At 45.0% G+C, this 16,042-nt stretch overlaps 1 protein-coding gene across 1 annotated transcript in view; it reads left to right on the forward strand.

The window, feature by feature from the left end:
- Nucleotides 1–3,242: 3,242 nt before the first annotated feature.
- The window catches only part of ASPG (asparaginase), a 354,315-nt gene continuing 341,515 nt past the window's right edge, over nt 3,243–16,042 (forward strand). The window contains 2 exon segments of the mRNA XM_078660269.1: nt 3,243–3,287; nt 3,289–3,571. Of these exon segments, the coding sequence (XP_078516395.1) occupies nt 3,243–3,287; nt 3,289–3,571 (328 nt within the window).

The following is a 16,042-nucleotide window of genomic DNA, read 5'->3' on the forward strand; positions in this document are numbered from 1 at the left end:
GCGCAAAGTTTTCATCTGACTAGCAGTTTTATTAAAAAAACGCATTACCGTCCGACCTAGTTACGATATATTCGCTCCAAAACGGGAGCACACAAACAGAGCGCCGCAGCGGCTCAAGCGGCCACCGCCATGTTTTCCCCCAGAGTTGTGTAATCCTTATGCCTATCCTATTCCAAAGTCTATTATCTATTGAAAGTATTTATCTAAAAGTAACTCAATCTGAGAAAGTATATTTTGATACCTATTGTTGGTTCTAAAATAAAACAAGTATATCTTTTTTATACAAACCATTGGCGTAGAGTTCAGTTCTTGAGTGTGTGACACTATTTGCTGACTGAGTGTGTACAACAAATGCTTTACACCACAGCGTTCCAAACTGTGTGGCGCGACACGTTACTGTGTCGCGCCCCATGCGTAGGTGTGTCGCGCTTGTTAGGGCTGCCCGGGGGGGTTGTTTATCGCCCAGTGACGTGCTGATGTTTCATTTAGCTCGTGTTTGGAGCTCACGCTGCGGTTGTAATTACTGTAATCTCGGCGATCTGTCTTGTTTGAGCCCTGGACAGGACAAACAGAAGAGGCGCTTAAAAAACCAATTTCGGGGAAAATGTTCTAATCCTCATCGCAGGCTGAAGGGGGCAGGGTGCTTGGAATGTCAAACAATAGACTCCACTAGCATCTTGTGTTTGCGTTCTGTCTTTATTTGTGTACTGTACTTCTCTGGAAAACTAAATGCAGTTCCATGGTTCCATCAACAGTTTATATTGTATTAGGGCTATGCACTGATAAAATCCAATATTTCAGTCAGAAGGGGAGAAAGAGAAATGATATAGCGCCTTGTTTACCGATTGTAGTTACATTGGCAGATAAATTCACATGAACTCGAAGGTCATCCTCAACTTGCCATTCTTCTTTTTAACACGGTCATTTCAGTTTGTGCCCTTTAGGTAAAATCAGAGCAGACCACTTACAGATGGATTCTGCTGGGCCCAGATGCTACCGTGGATTTTTGACACATTAGAAACTTTTATGAAAAGAGCGCCAGTTAATTCTGGTTGTGTCTTCGAAAAGGGTACTCGTGTCTAACATTGTCAATTTGTTACAGTTTGCATTTTTGCTCTTAATCTATAAGACTTCTGCTTGTTTTTTCCTGCTCTGCCAAAAACGCATGTGTGATAAGTGGGTGCAGTTGAAACCATTTGCAGTGAACATTTACATTGGATAAGTACATCCCCTTGAAATGTTTGCAAATGATAAGCTCGAATTTCCTTCATAATTAGTTTATATGATTGATGTATGGAAATCGCATTTTATTCATCGGGGAGCATTATAATCACAAGTGTAGAGCGCAGCCAATATAGTCTTTTGTCTTATCAACATGAAGTATTACAATTTTGAAATATATTAACTTAAAAATTGATGTGCTTAGCCCTTGGAAAAGTGCAAAAAGAACAATTGATGGACAGAATGCAGAACAATGTCATACATTCACCCCAGTACAGAGATCTGGCCTAAATCCATGGTCTTTTTGCTCACCATGCCATTCCAGTTTGAACCCAGCCATATGCAAATCAGTCTTGACCCTGCACCCAATGGAAACAGTCTAGCCCCAACTGCCAGGCCAGGCCCTCCCTGGACTGGAACCAAACAACCTAGGACCAGTTTCGGGGTATCACCCCTCATCAGCCAGGATGGCTTGACTCCAGTGGCATGGATAGGACGGGACCCACGTCTGGGCTTACCCGGCCCACTCGGGGTGACAAATGCAAAAAGAACAGTTGATGGTGTGTGTGTGTGTGTGTGGGGATGTGTGGGTGGGGTTGTGTGGGGTTGTGTGTGTGGAGGGGTGGGTGGGTGTGGGGTTGTGTGTGTGGGGTTGTGTGTGTGGGGTTGGATGTGTGGGGTTGTGTGTGTGGGGTTGTGTGTGTGGGGTTGGATGTGTGGGGTTGGGTGTGTGGGGTTGTATGTGTGGGGTAGTGTGTGGGGGGGTTGTATGGGTGTGTGGGGGGTTGTATGTGTGTGTGTGGGAGTGTGTGTGGGGTTGTGTGTGTGGGTTGTGTGTGGGGTTGTGGGTGGGTCGGGCTAGCTCGCTGCGCTCGCTCGCGTTACCGTGTCCCTGAAAAAAATTGCACAAAAAGGTGTGTCACCAACATGAAAAGTTTGGAAAACTGTGCTTTACACTGTCCTCTGATAATGCCTTACTGCTCGACCAAGCTACCACTTTAGGGAGTAAGGTTATATCTAACTTAATCCTCTGCCAAACCTCTGGGGTCTGTGGACTCTGTGCACACTGTACCTATTTGGGAACAGTGTATAAAAAGCCACTTTCTCACAGACGGCCAAACCGTTAAGTGCACTTAGCAATGCCCATCACTCCTCCTCCCCTGCAGCTCCTGTCGTCAGAAGCGATGGGCCCACCCTGTCCTCGGATGGCAGCCTGCAAATTTTTTTTTAATATAAATAAATTGTTTTATTATTAAAAAAAATCATGCTTGAGTTTGCTGGCTCTCAGCCAGTGGGGCGACGCTCTTCTAATGGGGGAGCCACCGCTGATTATTATTTTAAAGACATTTACAAGATAATAAAAATTACGGAGAATTATATTAGAAGTCCTTTCTGGCAGCAGTATATATCTCCCGAATCAAGGTTCTTTAGATGGAGCATCATTATATGATTATGTAATCTGAAATCTTTATTTGGGACTGTAATCTTTCAGGCTTTTCTAATGTGGCAATGCAAGTACTCACTACTTAACACAGAATCAAGCCGCAGCAATATTTAAAGATTTTGGCAAAAACCCTTGAGCTTTAAACTACATCGGTGGTTGAAAAGGAATTAAAAAAGTGTAGGCATTAATTTACCCAGAGTACCAGGCTGTGTGTGATTGAGAAGTGCCAGTAGTCTCCATTAAAAGTATTGAATCCCTATTGAAAAATGAAGGTACTCGGTACTGTAACGTTGGGCCCTAGGCCCGTGTCCCGCAGGACACTACAGGTACCCATTTAAAGCAATGCACTACATTATGGTAAATGGCATCACTAAAATGAAAAAAAAATGTATTTAGCTTCTGGCACTGCGATTTCTGTGCCCTCCGTATGGCAACATTCAACCAGAATACTCTTGCACCGCACATTTATCGCTCAGCCTCAGCACTAACGTTCACATGTACTGTGTGTGAAATGCATGCACGACGCACATTGTACAGGGGGCGGCAGCAATCATGACGTAGCCGCAGATCACGTGACATGCACAGCTCCTTTAAACACAGCCTCCTCCCGCGAGCCCCTAGTTCGAAAGATCATGGCAGACAGGAAGGAAAGTCCGAACTCTGTGCTAGGTAGAGCCTTGTCCCGTACCAGCCTGAATGGGGTTGAGGCTGAGGTGGCCGCAGGGCTGCCCACGACGTCCCCTACCTCGAAGGGTGGCGAGGCTCGGACACCGGCCCGCGGCCGGAACCTGTCCAGCAGCCGCAGCATCTCGGCTTCTCAAGAGACTCTCAGCGGAATCGCCTCCGAGGTCCGAGTGCTTGTTATCCTCACAGGGGGCACCATCGGAATGACCATGGAGGACAATGGTAAGGAGCTTCATTGAATGTGACGTATCCCCCCTGGGGGAAATACTTTGACACGTATCCTTTTCCAAGTAGCACCATAATTAACATTACCACCAAGCATTCTCGATTGATGTATGCTTCAGTTCTCGTTTGCAAAGGATTGACTTTTTTTTTTCCTTTACATTTGCCAGCTAAAATGTTTTCCTGTTAAAATAATGCCACAATTTCCTGTAATTCTGCACATTCCCTCCTGAGACTATTGTTTTCTTTGTGAAAATAACACGCACAAGATTGGGGGGAAAACACGTCCTTATCTTAAATATGAATCGTAGTCTCCCTTGTGAAAATGCGCTATTCTTGGTGTTCAAATCAAGCTCCTTTGCCCTCGTGGATGTAAAATGTAAACACTCTAATTTTAGCCATGCATGACAAAGAGGACCGCTCTTTAGGCGGGCCTTGCACGTGTTGACTGGTGGGTCTTTCATTCCATTCCATTCCCAGGAAAGGGCTTGCCCAAGGGCACTACAGGTCATGGGCATAGAATTACACTAGTAAGAGATGCAGCCTAGTGTGTGTTGTGCATGCACACTACATACGTGGGTTTTTGGCTGAACGATAAATGCTTAATGCAAGAGTATTAGGCATGATTACACATAATTAGGGTGACCACCTGGCATGGAGGCACATTCTGGACAGTGACTTTAAAAATTCACAACAGAGGGTCTAAATCTAGGACAAAAGGTCAATTTTAGGGTCACATCTGAGTAGGTCGAGTAATAAAATAAATGTAAGTAAATGGGCAACTGACACAAGTAAAAGCAAAAGTTGGCCTATTGTGTTTAGTTTGCATATGCCAAGTATTGTTCAGCAAATATTCATATGTCACTAGGCTAATTTAAAGATTGAAAAACTAGCCAACGTGCACACATAGTAAGCGAAATTTGACAGGCAACATAAAGGACAGGTGCCACCAGAGTCTGCCCACTTATGAATGATAGCAGCAGATGCGGTGCTCTATAAATGAAAGTTGACTTCCAGGTCATAAGCATTAGTACTATTTTTGCTTGACACAACAAAGAGGGAGGGAAATGTAGAATAAGTGTTGAAAGGGAGTTTCTCTGAATATTTGTGATGAAACTAGGGGATGCTTCAGCCAGCCTTCTCTTAGTGCTGCCTCCACCAGCACACAGTCTCGGGCAGTAGCTTCAAGGTCTCGTACTAGTAAAAATGCCAGAATGCAGCCTGATAAAACATAAATAAGCACTAGCAAAGCCAATAGGTTCGATGCTCACTAGAGTGCTGTCTAAAGCAATAAACGTCTGTTGCAGTTAAACAGAATTTAAAAGAGAATTATCTTTCCAAGGAGGGGATGCTAGGCATGTCAGATGCTTACGTAGGTTGCATCACAAGACGCCCAGTGAGCACAGTGTGTGTCTGGAAGCCCCTGATGCTTTGAAACTACTCTTGTGTTTCTCGCAGACCTTCCAGGAATTTATATGGGTAGCAACAGCTTTTTTGTTTTAAAGTGCAAACCAGAACCCCCTGTTGTCGGAACCGATACTGCTCATGACACAGAGGGTCAGCAGAAAGGTTAATAATGCATTGTTAAACAGGTGAACAGTATGAATCAAGTTTGTTGAGATTGAAATTTCAGGGTTGGGGATGCCGTTATTGCTCAAATGCCCCCCTTTAAACCCTAGAAATACAACACAACCTGCTAGGCAGATTTATTGGCATCATTGGCATCCTGTATTTAAAGCTGTGACCTATACTCAATATATGTTCTCCCGCCCCCCCCCCCCCAACCAGCAGCCCTTGTCAGCCCTCCCGGAAAGAGCTGGGAAAGCCCTGGCCCAAGCTCCTAGGGGGTAAAAGGTTGTGGGTGGAGGTTTCATTGGCATTATAGGCCAGTCATTCGACAGATCTTCCGGACTTTACAAGATCCATGAACCTGGGCCACTTTGGCATCTTTCACACCTTAATTGCTCTCACATCCTTTTCTTGTTGTTGTTGTTGTATATAGTACTTTTTATGCCAATCCCCGAACAAGGACTCATTATGAATACCCACATTCTTGCCAGAGTCCTGTTTATCAGTCCCCAGTGGCACTCACACTTGACATTGGTGTGCAGGGGAAACTGGCCTGCTGGAGACATAGAGGCAGATTTACGTTGCCTGACGCATCTCTGCAAATCGGCAGAGATGCGCCAGGAAAGATACGGCACGCAAGTTCATCCTTGCACCACCCATGATGCGCCGCATTTACAATGCGGCGCACCATGGCGCAGGAATGAACAGATGCGTGTTGCATCTTGGGCGTAAAGTTGGCGCAGTGCTGAAGTTGTGTTGCGTGCGGCACGCAACTCCAGCACTTTTCCGACTTGCCCTATCTTTAACGTGGTGCGTCAAGCCTTACGCCTGCTTCAAGCAGGCGCAGGGTTTTAACGCATCAGCGTTGGGAAAGTGACTCAGTGAAATCTTGTAGATTTCACTGAGTCACTTTTCAGGGGCGTTCCTGCGACGGAACGCCCCCTCCCTGCACCGGAGCCCCTACATGAAACCTGACGCTGGTTTCATGTGGCGCAGGGCCTTACACCGTGACGCATCTCCTTAGATGCGTCACGTTATAAATGCCTCGTAGGGATGCGCCACGTTTACGCCGCCTTGCGTGACGCAACAGTGGCGTAAACGTGGCGCAAGGGGCTTGTAAATCTGCCCCTTAGTGGATGGTGGCAGACTGACACTAAATACATGGCTGAGCTTATAAAAGAGATTGGAACTCCACCTCAAAGCCTCTGTAGGAATGGTTTCCTCCAACTCGCTCCAAATTTGGGCTTTGACTAGACCGGAAATGGGGCACTTGACATTCGTTCTATCCGCTGACTCATAAGCTTTTGTCACGTGCAATGTGATGAAATAATATTGTACTAAACCTTTACAAAACGTATTACTATATTTATGTTTATTGTTTTTCCAATTGTGTGTTTTGTTAGGAATCGCCCTGCTGGGACCAATTCTATATTGTACTATTTCATACCCACGTCCCAGTGGCTTGTTGGCTTTACCCTTCCATTATAATTATTGCCATTGAGTCCCTCTATGCAGGTGCTGTAACTTTTTACCTCCAATATCCTGCCCTGTCTTGCCCGCAAACCCTTCAAATGTTGCATACATTCAGCAAATTTTCAGGCTCTGTCATTCACTTGGCTAAATCAGTGGCCTACTCAATCAAGGGGGATACATTGGTGATGCACTGGACCTCTCGCCTTAAAGTTGCGTCCTATGGTTTTATGTGCCTTGGCATATGTTTCTTGGGATGTGAGGGCTGAGTGGCAGGAAAATGTGGGTCTGCTGCTGGATAATTTCCCGCAAGACCTCATAAACTGATGTTTCTGCACATCAGTATCATGTTGGTTAAGGGAGACATTGCATGCTGATGGCACGATGTGGTATCTCCAGACATGGAAACTTGGTTAGGTGACCTAGACCACTGCATGACCGTGGAGATCTTGATATACAGGCCTCTTGCTGCCGTCACAAAGTCCAGAAAATGTGATTCTTGCAGTTCCCACAAAGGCATTATAAAATGGTAAGGGGCTTATTGAGAGGATGGCCATCGAAATGTGTTTGTGACCCACCTATACTTAGGGTGCCACTGTCGGTACTGATTAGTCTACATCAATACTCTGGTTGAGAGTATATGCTGTGTGGCCATGGAAGGATTAGGGAGGGGTGCGCAAAACTAGTGTAATTACATTTAGGTTTAAGGTTGCAGGAAAATTGCAATAAAATGCTAATCTTACATTGTGTGCTATATTTTAGCATCACGTGTCCTTCCATGCATATTGGGAGCAAGGATGCATTCAAGCTAAAAATAGCACCAAATAAACAAGTTCCTCAAATCATGCTTGTATTCTGGTCATTCACATTGTTCCCATCCATGCTGTCATTTTACCATGAATACAGCGTAATTACATGACGTGGTGTAATGGTAACATTTGCACTGGGGTAATTTACATTTTGCTCAGGGCTAACAAAGATGTGATTCGTCCTATGTATGTTACAGCAAGAAATGCCAATGCACTTTATTGTAAAAAAAAGTTTGTTCTTATCTATCAACTCACCAATCATGTATTGTACAATTCCCCCCCACATCACCCACCCCTCTAAATTCATCCACCCAAGCCTCCATCCATCTATTTATGCACCTACCCACTCAATACACCCTCCCAAGTCCACCCACTAATCCATCCATTATTAATCAGTCTTCTGTGCCAATGCAGACATTTATTAATCCATTTACCCATCTACACACAGTCCATTCATCCCCCACAATCTGCATCCATGCAACCGACCAACCCACACATTCTGTCAGCCCATCCATCCACAGGCCCATCACTGCACTTCAAACAATAACAATTTCAAAATAATTAAGAACATGCTCAGTATAACTCTAAACTTGGTATGTGCTTAAAAATCTTTGTGAAAATTATGTGGGAGGAAAAAGCAAAGAATCAAAATACATTTGAATGCCTTAAGAATAAAAGCACGTTCCACGACGTTCTGTTGTGCAGACAATATAGTTCAGTTCCATTGAGTGCTCAGTTAACCTATTCATCTTTGGCAGTGCACTGGAAGCCAGTTCTAATGCATATTCTTCACATTTGTGAAGCAGGTTAGAAAGACATCACGGCAGCTGTTAGTTGCACAGTGTGAATAAACCCGCAAAGCTCAATTGGCTGTAATTACGGGCAAAACCTGTACTGAGAACATAACAACGGACATCAGGCTGATTTTACGGACAGTATGTGAAATTAATGGACTGGTCATCACCCTACACCTAACCACAGGGCACCATATAACGAAAAAGGCCACCTTTATTAGGACAGGTCTGCAGTTATCATAGCATTTACATACAGTAATATGTACCCAAGCCTCACTACTACACAGTAAACAACCTGTCAGCCCCTCCATAAAGATTTCCACCCCAAAATGCCAAACTCGTCCTCAAGAAGTCACTCCCACGCCTCACAACATTTTCCATCTCCTGTATCGCAACCATTCTTTCCACAGCCACTTCAAACACACGTCTCAAAACTGTGCGTCTTAATCCTTAACAAGTCCTCCTCCATTGCCTTCAACTGAGACAAACCCGATAAATGCACCAAGTCATTTTCTCCCAGGTGGAATATTGGGAGATCTGGGCAAACTCTATTCAGGTAAAGGTCTGCCAATAAGAGCAATAATTATCCCCACTGCATTCTACTTTTACCCCACCACAAAACCTTATGTCGCCTGCTGGGTAGTCCAAAAGAACAGCAGTTTGGGAAAGTGTCTGCACATTTCACAGCCCACTGAACCAGAGAGCATCCCAAAATCCATGTCACAGTTTTTTATGATGAAGGAACTTAACACAAGTTACAAGAAAAAACACAATATAACCAACAACAATGTCACTTATCCAACATACCCATCCCATATCGAACACCACGCTCTCAGCACCTGGAAGGCCACCTCCCAATTCTCTCGATATAGTCATTTTGAAATTAAGCTGTGCAGCCTCAGACATTGCCTCAATCCTAAAAGTATCTGTACTGAAGTTCCTGGCAACGAAGCTCTTGCATATCAAAGCTTCCTCAACAGTCCCAAAACATTAGATACAATAATTCTAGTGCCATCAGCATGACAAAATATGTCCTTACCAACGGTGGAATACTACTACCATCTCCAGCCACAATTCCTTGCCTCATAACCACACACCTACCCTAGCCCCTCTGGTCACTTGTAGAACAGTGAAGCAAACTTTTTAACACCATGCCCTCCACCCTTCACAACCATTTCCTGTCTCCTCAAACCCAGCCTGTCCCTAGAACGTAATAACTTAGATACTCGAATCCCCCCCCCCAAAAAAAACATCCAAACCATGTAAAGCTGAAGAAACCCTTCCTCAGAAACATATTACAAGTAAACTACAGAACATCAATAACCTTGTTAATGAAGAAAATGATAATGGTTCGTTCAATTAAACCCGACCGCCTCTTAACTCCTGACCAACTAATCAGTAACTTCCACACCAGTTTCCCCTCTGTAGGGTTGTAACTCCGCAATAATTTACCATGAAATGACTAACCTGCTAATTTGCCAGAAATAGATACAGCAAACTCTTGTCAATCGAAATAAAACATAATGATTAAGGTCCTCTCAGTTCAAGTCCTGTCACATCACCACTTTTCCAGCTCGCACTACTGTTTTGAAACTCTGTCAACACTTGAACATGTTCAGAACTCCGCCACAATCCACAAAAAGGAAATCATCAAGATAATGTGAAACCAGTCGGTAACTTGTTTTCTTCCCTGCTCAAATTCACGCTCCCTGGGCCTGCTACGAAGTGGTGATGACATCGCCCACACATTTGATCTTCCCAGACAAAAGCCCACCTCTTTCGCGGTCTCACCATGCTTTGGAGGTGCGGCCACGTATGTCAGTTTCGGGGGAAAAATGTCGGGTGAAATGTCAGCAACCCAATGTCATTGCACTGGCTTTTTGGCCAACAGCACATCCTGGGATTTGAGTTTGACTTTACAATTGTAGGTATAAACTTAACAGCACCAATACAAAAAGTATTTTTAGCTAAACTTTGAGGAATGTCAGAAAGTAACACACTTGATCTAGGTCGTCTTGTCTGCTATGCAATACATTATGTGATGGGACCACCTGTTAGTTACAGTATATAGAGCCCCCAGCACTGTGGTGTGTTAAAATTAGATTTTGCATTTCTGTGCAGGGTGAACATGGAGGCAGAGCAGTGTACGTAATCCACCCCCAGAACAGTTCTGAGTGCGAGTGAAGACCTTTTTTCGTTTGGGTTATTGGCTGTAGGTGTTTTGTTAGTTGTTGCAACTGGAAATGTCTGTGAAATGCTCGCAACTTGTCCCCAAGCAACTCTGTGCAGGAGGAAGAGGGCTTGCAAGCTTGACTGCTGTTGCATGGCAGTACATGTTATTGCTGTAGAGTGCCAGTCACTAACAAAGGCCTGCTTCTTAGATTGTCGACTTTGCTCATGTGGGTGTGCGGATGGATGCAGGAATGAACCAATAGTTGGACGAATTATCTAGTGCATGGATATATGGATAAATAGTATGTACACAGTTTGATGGCTGCATGAATGGATGAATACATGGATGTGGGTTGATCACTGTATAAGTTAATAAGTGAATCATTAATCCATGCTTTTGATGAATCAGCTAATTATCCGTCCGCTGACTCATTGTCACATTAATCTACTTGTATCAGTTTTATGCTCAATAAAAGTGCGATTAGTGCCAGATATGTCGAATTAGAGGCCCTTGTTGGTCGCCACTTGTCGCTCTGGTTATCTTCCAAGTTGCATGTATATATGAAGCTACCACCAGAAAAATTCCATTTCAGTCTGTTGGTAGCAGAACCGCAATTCCTCCCTACAGCATCTAATGGTATTTCTGAACATGAAGTGACTTTTCACATAGCAGCATTAAGTGAGTGATTGTGTCGGTTCCTCCAAAGAAACATTGGCATTGATCTGAGTTGTTAGGAGACTTGCCAGTGAATACGTTTTTTTTTTTCTTTCCCTTTTTAGGTTTCGCCCTGGCCGTAGCACTGCGAAGCAGTGCTCCGCCTAGGGCGAAAACTAATGTTATCTCAGTAGTGGGGACTTGAAACCGCCCCTTCTTCCATTGGCTAGCTCCATAAATGGAGGCTAGCCATTGGAAGACATGGTTGTCCATCACTCTTTCCCCGTCAGAACGCGAATCGTGGGCGTTTCTGACTCTTTTTTTAAGTCCCGCCCCTTGTTGCTGTGTGTCCCGGGCCGCACTGTGATTGGCTGCCGGCCCGGGACACCTCCCGTGATGTCATTCCCGGGCCGCGCTGTGATTGGCTGCCTGCCCGGGACACCTCCGTGACGTCATTCCCCGGGCCGCGCTGTGATTGGCTGCCGGCCCGGGACCTGACTTGTTTTGTTGTTGTTTTTGCTATTACCCTTGAACTAGTTTCCTCTATGCTTAGACGGCGACTTTCAGAGAGAAGCCTCTACCAACCCTACTTCCTTTTGATTACCTCCTTATATGTATATGTTGTTTTTTAGGTCTCGCGACCTATCGATGCGCGCATGCGCATCGAGCGGAGCGAGAATTCATGTCGGCAAAATCCTCTTCAAACTAAGGGCTTTCAGCCCGGCGTTTTCTTGCAGTTCACGTGAACATGCACGAGCATTCACGGCCAGGGCTTCTCCTCCCCTAGCAGCACTCCTCCCACACCAGCAACTCCCCCCTCCCACACCAGCACCTCCCCTCTCTCTCCCCGCAAACACAGCCTTGCCGTAGCAGCACTCCTCCCACAACAGCACCTCCCCCCTCCCACACCAGCACCTCCCCTCTCTCTCCCCGCAAACACAGCCTTGCCGTAGCAGCACTCCTCCCACAACAGCACCTCCCCCCTCCCACACCAGCACCTCCCCTCTCTCTCCCCGCAAACACAGCCTTTCCTTTCATTTCTCCTCCCCCTCCCCAGCCCGTAGCAGTTGCCGTAGCAGCACTCCTCCCACACCAGCACCTCCCCCCTCCCACACCAGCACCTCCCCTCTCTCTCCCCGCAAACACAGCCTTTCCTTTCATTTCTCCTCCCCCTCCCCAGCCCGTAGCAGCACTCCTCCTTTTGTTTGCCTTTTCCCACCTATCTATGCCTGTCCCTGTCTTACTGTCCGTGTGTCGCCACAAGCTAACTCCTCTCTGGTGTCTGAAATGTGACTCGCTCTCTTGTGGGCTTCTGCGTCAGCCCCTCTGTCATACACGGGGCTTGTGTGGTGGGGGCCTCGGGCTCACCATGTTCTCTTGCCGCTCTGCAGTTGCGACGGGATAGGCGCGCAGCTGCCCAGCGCGGCTTCCAGGGGTCCTCAATTGTATCCGGCAGAGTCAGCATATACCGGCTAGAATTGCATCCTGCATCGGTGCAAGCTGAGGCTGGAGCTGCAGAGGGGAGGGGGAGTCGAGCTCTAGGCAGAGGAGCCAAACGGTGGCGAAGCCCTCCAGCTCAACGGGGAGAGCTGGGACTAAAAAACAAGCATTGGCATAGCCAATAGGTCTCGTGTCTGGGACCTTTTATAAGTATTTTGTTTTGCAGCACAATATCCTTGTAACTAAATACTTATAAGGTCCCACAAGCGAGACCTATTGGCTATGCCAATGCTTGTTATAAAAGTTCCTGAAACCAACCTGTCACCAATAATTGGAGAATCTGGCAACTTGTCCAGTCTTTCCATTGGTTGGAACAAATCAATGTTCCCACTCACACCAAATACACCAGCACGTTTATTAGAAATTCCCCTCCAACGGAGTACCACATCTATTAATAATGAGGCATTTGGGTGAGCTCTGACAAGGACGCAATGTTCCAACTAAATTATAGTACAGCAACGGTAAGAATTGAGGTGAATGTCAAGCACTGGTATTTTCCACCCACTCACCACGGCTTGCAGGATAGCCTTGATAAAGAAGGTCATACTTCCCATATGCGCTACTGATTTTTAAATGTCCCTTTCACCAAACTTTTTTCCCCAAACTCCTCCTGCCCCCCGTTCCCCTCCCCCATGCTTCCCCGTTCGGCCGTTGAATAGGACAGCACTGCTCCCACTCCTCTCCCTTCCATTGCAGGATATACGATTGTCTGAAAACTCTACAATTAAAAAGAGTTACCTGTATTATGCAAGCCTGGGAACTGTGCAGCTTAAACAATACTGTCCAAAATTGCGAGTGGTACATTACCCCCATTACCTGTGATTGCTCAACCATAGTCTGACAGCGTGTTTAAGGTGTGCCTGAAATTGGCAGTCTTTTTCCAGATGGTTCATACAAATCCACGATATCCGTGGCGAAACGAACCACTTTGGTTTCTTTTACTACAAGCTGCGCATACTAAGCAGGGAGGTATGCCCCTCCGGAACCAAGCACTCTAAGACGTTTACTCTTTTATTTGCCTCCAGTAAGCGCATAGGTGCACGTAACTATATCTGAGCTCAAGATGCTTCGCCGAAGCAGCTACCTCAACGAAAACTGAAGGGCCTGCATTTACAATAGCAAATCGGAGAAAGAATGGAAATTCTGCTGTACACAAACTAGCGCTTGCTCCAAGCAGTAGATTGAGTTTAATCCAACTAAAATGTTCACACGACACTTAAACAAATCTTGAAATGAGGCCTCAGGGTGAGCTCAGCCTGTATGCAAATTCTGTAAAGATATTTTTGATGATGTAGCCAGTGTGACGGACTGTCTGAAACTTCTCCATCTCCGCTCTTCTAGGCTAAATCAACCCCCACCCCTCCCCGCAAATAGGAAGTTTACAGCATTGTACTCCATCCAAATAACCAAACGGAAGGTCGCCTGATTATGAGGCCGTAGCTACTAAACCCTGACTAGAAAACGTGGTCTATGTAATCTGTTTTCTGTTTATTATTTTGTTGCCTTTCTGCAGATGCTGTTGACGAGCCGATTTACCTACATGCCCTAGTTCCGACAGCACGATATGTACTACTTTATTGCCTTCCAGTACACGTGCATCTTTTTCTTTTTTTGTCTCCCTTATTCTGTATTCTCACTAGGTAAGAAAACAATAAAGAAACAAAGATTTTAAGCAAAGGTAGAAAAATTCAGACAATCCCAATCTTTTTCCGTGATGTGTATAATAGATTATGGTGCATATCTTTTAGTAAGTTTGTTCTGCAGGCGGGCTTATGTGCATAGTGTTTTGTTTTTATTATAAAGCTGTTTTGTACCTCAGTTCACTCAGCCATTGTGGATTTGCTCTCTTCACCAGTGCCTGGTATTCCTCCTCAATCCACTTGATTTCCCTCCCTTGTGTATCTGATTTCCATTGCTGTTGCATCCACTGCTCTTACTACGCGGTAACAATCCATCATTGCCAGTTCCCAATAATCATGGATTTGCCAGTTCCCCATTCGCACAGCTCATTTGTGTTTCCCAATTGGCAAACTCCTAATCGCGAGTTCCCAGTAAGAACACATCATTGTTTGGTTTAGGGGCGTGTTGAAATGGGGACTGGGGAAGAGAGTATATATGAATGACAACTCAACCCCTCTCTCTTCTCGAGTTTTTCCTTCAGCCCCAAACCAGATATCTCCGATGTGGGAGCAGAACGTGAAGTAGCAAGAGTGTTATGAATCATTTCAGTCCTACCACCACCTCTTGACTCTAGTGTTGTTGTTTCAGTGTGAGTGAGGATGAAAAGTGGTTGGAGTCCCTCCCACCCTCCAACTTAATTAGTCCCATCAATAAATATGAGCATTGGAGGGAGAAAGTGTTGGGGGGGGGGGGGGGCAGCTGTCAGTCATCGATGACCCAACAGGATTGGATATCCTGTCAGTGTTCCTTCAACGTGTTTGACATCTCACATGACCATTGCCCACAGTGAAAGAGCTGGGATGGAAGCAGGGTTTTTGATCTGCTGACATTTTTCAGTGGCATTTTTTAATAGGTAATTTAAAAGGAATTAGCAATTGAGAAAGATTTGAACCTACTGGGAGCTAGGCATATTGAGCATGGTAAAGTGCAGTAAGTGTGGTAACTAATAGCGATATTTGTTATTACCCCCCGATAAACCCGCCCCAGTAAGCACAATCATAATTACAATTTCTGAGAAAGTTCACATTATTATTAGCAAGTTATTGCTGTTTTTTAAGCTCTTTACATTTTAGGTGTTAAACAGTTTAATGGTACTCTTTTTATGTACTGGGAGCTGGAAAGGGCTGTTGATTAGATTTTTAAATTGTAAGGCTCATTTAAGCCTGTATGGCCTAATAGTTTCAAAAGACCAAACTGATCTAACTGAAGATGCAACATCAAGTACGGTAAATGAAATAGGAAGTCTTTAACGCTTTACAAAACGTGCCTACGGTAGTGGTTCATAGCACTAGCTCACCGGGTATATTTTCAGACATTCGGAGTTAACTAGCAAAAAAAGGAAAGCCATTCTCTGTGATGTTTTCTGGTAGAACAACTGCTGCAAATGGAGAGAAGACTATAGCCGAAGAGCTATTGTGATTTCTCATTGTTGTAAATAATTCTCTGGGACATGCAGAGAAAATGGAACTACACTTGTCCAACTGCGAGCTATTCTGTGTCTCTCTTCACTGTAGGCACGTGGTCAAATTTGCAGGGCAGTTGGCCCCTTCATTTGCAAAAGTATAGACTAGATAGGGAATCCTCCTACGTGCTAGGACACTAGTCTCTGACCAGATTGTTAGGAAATTCTACTGTATCCCATGTTAATATTCTGATTTTTTTATTTTCTTTCAAGTTTCCACAGAGAAAAGTTCTCTCTTTCATCACAAAGAACATGAATGTCGCAGCAGTTGCCACATTTGCTCGAGAGATTAGTGCAACAATCTCTATTTAACCTTTCTCTACCAAATGATCTTCTAGTCCAGGGGTCTCCAACCTTTTC

This window comes from Lissotriton helveticus, chromosome 9, assembly GCF_964261635.1.
Source record: "Lissotriton helveticus chromosome 9, aLisHel1.1, whole genome shotgun sequence".
Lineage (NCBI taxonomy): Eukaryota > Metazoa > Chordata > Amphibia > Caudata > Salamandridae > Lissotriton > Lissotriton helveticus.